This window comes from Musa acuminata, chromosome BXJ2-8 (genome assembly GCF_036884655.1).
Source record: "Musa acuminata AAA Group cultivar baxijiao chromosome BXJ2-8, Cavendish_Baxijiao_AAA, whole genome shotgun sequence".
Taxonomy (NCBI): Eukaryota; Viridiplantae; Streptophyta; class Magnoliopsida; order Zingiberales; family Musaceae; genus Musa; species Musa acuminata.
The window spans coordinates 2,503,775-2,507,677 of record NC_088345.1 but is presented as its reverse complement, the minus strand read 5'-3'; the positions used below and the strand labels follow the sequence as shown (position 1 = coordinate 2,507,677).

Below are 3,903 nucleotides of genomic sequence, written 5' to 3'. Positions count from 1 at the left end.
GAGGAGTAAGGGAACCAATGACTCATAAGTCCGTCAAGTCTCCCTTACCCTCAGAGGTGTTTTTTGGAACTCACATCTTTGGAAATGATAAAATCGTGCAAGTATACCAATCTCGCAAAACGGATAAATTTTCATGAGCTAGGCCACTTACGAGCCACACCAATGATGCCAATCTTCTAAAATGGACAATTCTTCGTGAGCCTACAAATAGTACCTTATCAAATACAAGTCCAAATACGACAGTAGGTAGGAATTCACACCTCAAAACGGCAGCAAATATGCCATATACCCTGTAACTCATGCAAGCTTGCCTATGCTAGTATGACAGAAAGAAATAAACCATCATTAAGAAAAGATTTGGTGCTTTCTTATGGGACAAAACCAAGGATTAGATGGCCAAGTAAGAAGAAAGGATTTGTCACCAAACAATCCATTGGTTGTTCATCTGAGAGGCTTTTTCCAATTTAGGTGTTTCGGTAAAATAAAACGAAGAAGAAGAAAAAGAATTTGGTTATCTCATTTGCGCGCTTGCGTCTTTTCTTCACTCAAAGGTTGCTTGTTTCTTGGTGTCAACTCTGTCTCTGGTGGCTGATCGGGTGTTATCTTTCCTTTACTTCTCTTTCCATTCTCCTTCTTCTTCAGATTTCCTCTCTCTTCGTGATCTATGCTTCATGCTACTGCTTCCACCGTTCCACGAGGGGACAAGAAATCGATTCACGTGAAGGTTCCAACGTGTTGGGCTTTCAGCAAAACAGAAGGTACAAGCAAACTTTGCTTTCTCTTGATACAAATAGTGTTTCTGCTCTTCCACCATGTCCATGCACGCTTGTCATCGGAATGGGCCGAAGTCCCATGGTCTCTCTTCTACTCCCGTCACGTCTGCTCTTCTAAACATGCAGATTCCTTAAAAGATGGAGAATCCAGAGGACACACCTCTCTTGACTTGTTCTTGCTGCTGACGATGCATTGATTGCAGAAGTCAAGGAAGATTAATCATTAAATAAATAGAGTTGTCGCCATTAACCGTCGAGTCGTTGTAGTATAGTGGTGAGTATTCCCGCCTGTCACGCGGGTGACCCGGGTTCGATCCCCGGCACAGGTGTTTCTTTTATTAAGATAATGAATTGATATTTTTGCCAACTTAACAAGATGATGATGATAGAATGTTACCATTGTTTTCACTATTATAACATCATTTAATCTTGTAAGAACATTCAGATCAAGAGTCCATTGCAACATAAATCCTGAGAACTTAGAAATCAAGTAAACACCAACATTACGGTATTGCATACGCTGCAATTCCCACTATTATCTTCATTTATTACGACGCTCGACAAACTGCACTACCGAAACAGAGAAACTGCTCGATCCACATAGTCATGTAGAAATCACGGCCTCAGTGTAGGGCGACTTCAGCAAGTGACACGAACTCGGAGACATGCTGGAGGAGCCCGTCGGTGCCGACTTCGCAGTAATCGAAGTTGTCGTGGCGAGAGACGACACATGCAGAGACTGGCTCACATCACTCCACGGCGTGTAGTACATGGGAACCGGCATCTTGGGGGAAAGCTCCGGCAGTGGAGTCTCGAGATTGAGCGCGTTGATGGCCTGTCGGATCGATGGCCGCAGGTTGTAATCCGGATGAGCACACCATAACCCTACCACCATCAAGCACTCCATCTGCGTCTCGTCGAAGTCGCCGTCGAGCCTCGCGTCTGCTGCTTCAAGGATCGTTCTTCGTCCGTAGAGCTCCCAAACCCATTCCACCAGTATTTCCTCGCCCGGGTCCTTCTCCTTGAGTTCCACTGGCCTTCGACCGCATGCGATCTCCAATGCGACGATGCCGAAGCTGTAAACGTCCGACTCCTTTCTGGGTTTGCCGGTGTAGAAGCATTCGGGGGCGATGTAGACTCTCGTGCCGGCCAAGTCCGTCGTATGCAAGTTGCGATCGTGGTCGACGAGCCGGGCGAGCCCGAAATCTCCCAGCTTGGCGTTGAACGCGGAGTCCAGCATGATGTTGCTGGGCTTGACGTCGCGGTGCATCACGCACTGCTCCCACTCCTCGTGAAGATAGAGCAGAGCAGAGGCGAGGCCCAGCGCTATCTTGTGCCGCGCCGGCCACCCCAGACCTGTTGCGGGGCGGTACAGATAGGAATCGAGGCTTCCGTTGGGCATGAACTCGTAGACGAGCAAGAATTCTCCGCGGTCATGGCACCAGCCCACCAGCTGCACCAGGTTCCGGTGCCTCAGCCGGCTTATGATCTTGACCTCGGAGACATACTCCTTCCTTCCCTGTCGCGACTCCCGAGAGACCCTCTTAATTGCCACATCAAGCTTCAGATCTTTCAAGTGACCTCTGTAGACCGACCCGAATCCTCCCTCCCCTAGCTTACCCTCGGCGGAGAAGTTCCTCGTTGCACGGGCCAGCTCTTTGTACGCGAACCTCTTTGGCCCTCTGTTTCCCATGAAATCATCATCCGTGGTTTGATCGAAATCCATGTCCTCTTCACGATCTGCTGCATTCCTGTGGCGGGACTTCCTCCTCCTCCTCCACAGAACGAACAACAGCAAGCTCGGCATGACCATCAGAGCCCCTGCTCCGATCACCAAACCGACTATGAGCCCCGTCTTGCTCTTACTTTTCGCTGCATCCGATGCTGTCGGAGTCGTCGGCGGCGGAATGCTTCTTGGTTGCAGACTCGAGCTGAAAGACCACGATAGAACGGCATGCGTCTCGGTCACCTGACCAGTGGCCGCCGAGAAGCCTACTGTAACGTTTGCCGGTAGGTGATCCCGCGGATCGATGATGAAGTGGAGGACGGAATCACCAGAGATAACAGGGTTGTCGGCATAAGTGAGGAAGACGCTCAGATTAAGAGTGATGGCGTCGTAGCTCACCCATGCATTCGCCAGCCTCCCAGTCTTGAGACTGCCGTTCCAGCTCGCAACCTTCTGTGAGACGATCGAGTTGACATCGATCCCAACGTGGTGGTCGTCCACATCCCATTGGTTTTGGTAGGTGTCGAACTCGACCGCCACCGTCGGGACAAGATAATTCAAGGAGACTCTTGGGAAGATGCCGAAAGAGCCATCGGAGGAATCGGGGACGAGGGGAGAAGGATACGGCGCCATGAAGAACGCGAGGCCATCGCCGGACGATGAAGTTTTCGAAGAGTTACGGATGATGAAGGAAAAATGGGTGGTGAAATCGGACAACGCCTTGGTGCGGGCATCCCACAGGAGCAGCGGCTCTCGGTACACCGCTCTCCCCACGTTGTAGATGATGCTGTCGTTGGTGAGCTGAATGCCATCGGTGGTGTTCCAGGTTGCATTGCCTTGCAGCTCGATTCCGGAGCGACTTGCGGGATCAAGAAAAGAGAGATTGAAGGAGAGGCAGGTTGCCGAAGGGACAACGATCCACAAGCAAAAGAGAGCAGACAACATGCTGCTTGATCGGCCAACCACCATGGCTAGCTACCCCAAGGACCAACACCGATCAGATGGCTGCTGCTGCTGCTACCACCACGAGAGCTGCAGGGGGGCTTATTGCCGAGAAGAAGGCTGCTAAATCTTGCTCTACAACAACCCCCGAAGCGTTGACTGAAACTAACCGTCAACGCTATGCGCATTGGGTGACATCATGTTAATGACACTGTCACAATTATTACGGACAAGACATGAGCGGCTGCCATTGCAGGTTCGATCAAACCCTCGGAAACACGACATTGAAGTCGTCAAAGGGAATAAACGCGGATCAAATTAACCTAAATTTCACAAAAATGATCTGTTGTATGTTTTCTTCCTTCAAAATAAGTCATCTGTTGCATGACAAGTAGCATATCTTTTAACCTTCCCACCAGGAAAATTAGAGTGATGCCGCATCTATGGGCGCCTGCCATAAAG

The 3,903-nt window shown here is 50.1% G+C and overlaps 1 protein-coding gene across 1 annotated transcript; it reads right to left on the bottom strand.

Moving 5' to 3' along the window:
* Positions 1-1,153: 1,153 nt before the first annotated feature.
* Positions 1,154-3,597, bottom strand: LOC135618641 (L-type lectin-domain containing receptor kinase IX.1-like). The gene has a single exon (XM_065119700.1). The coding sequence runs from the start codon at positions 3,466-3,468 to the stop codon at positions 1,378-1,380; it is 2,091 nt and encodes a 696-aa protein (XP_064975772.1). The 5' UTR covers positions 3,469-3,597; the 3' UTR covers positions 1,154-1,377.
* Between the last annotated feature and the right edge of the window lie 306 nt (positions 3,598-3,903).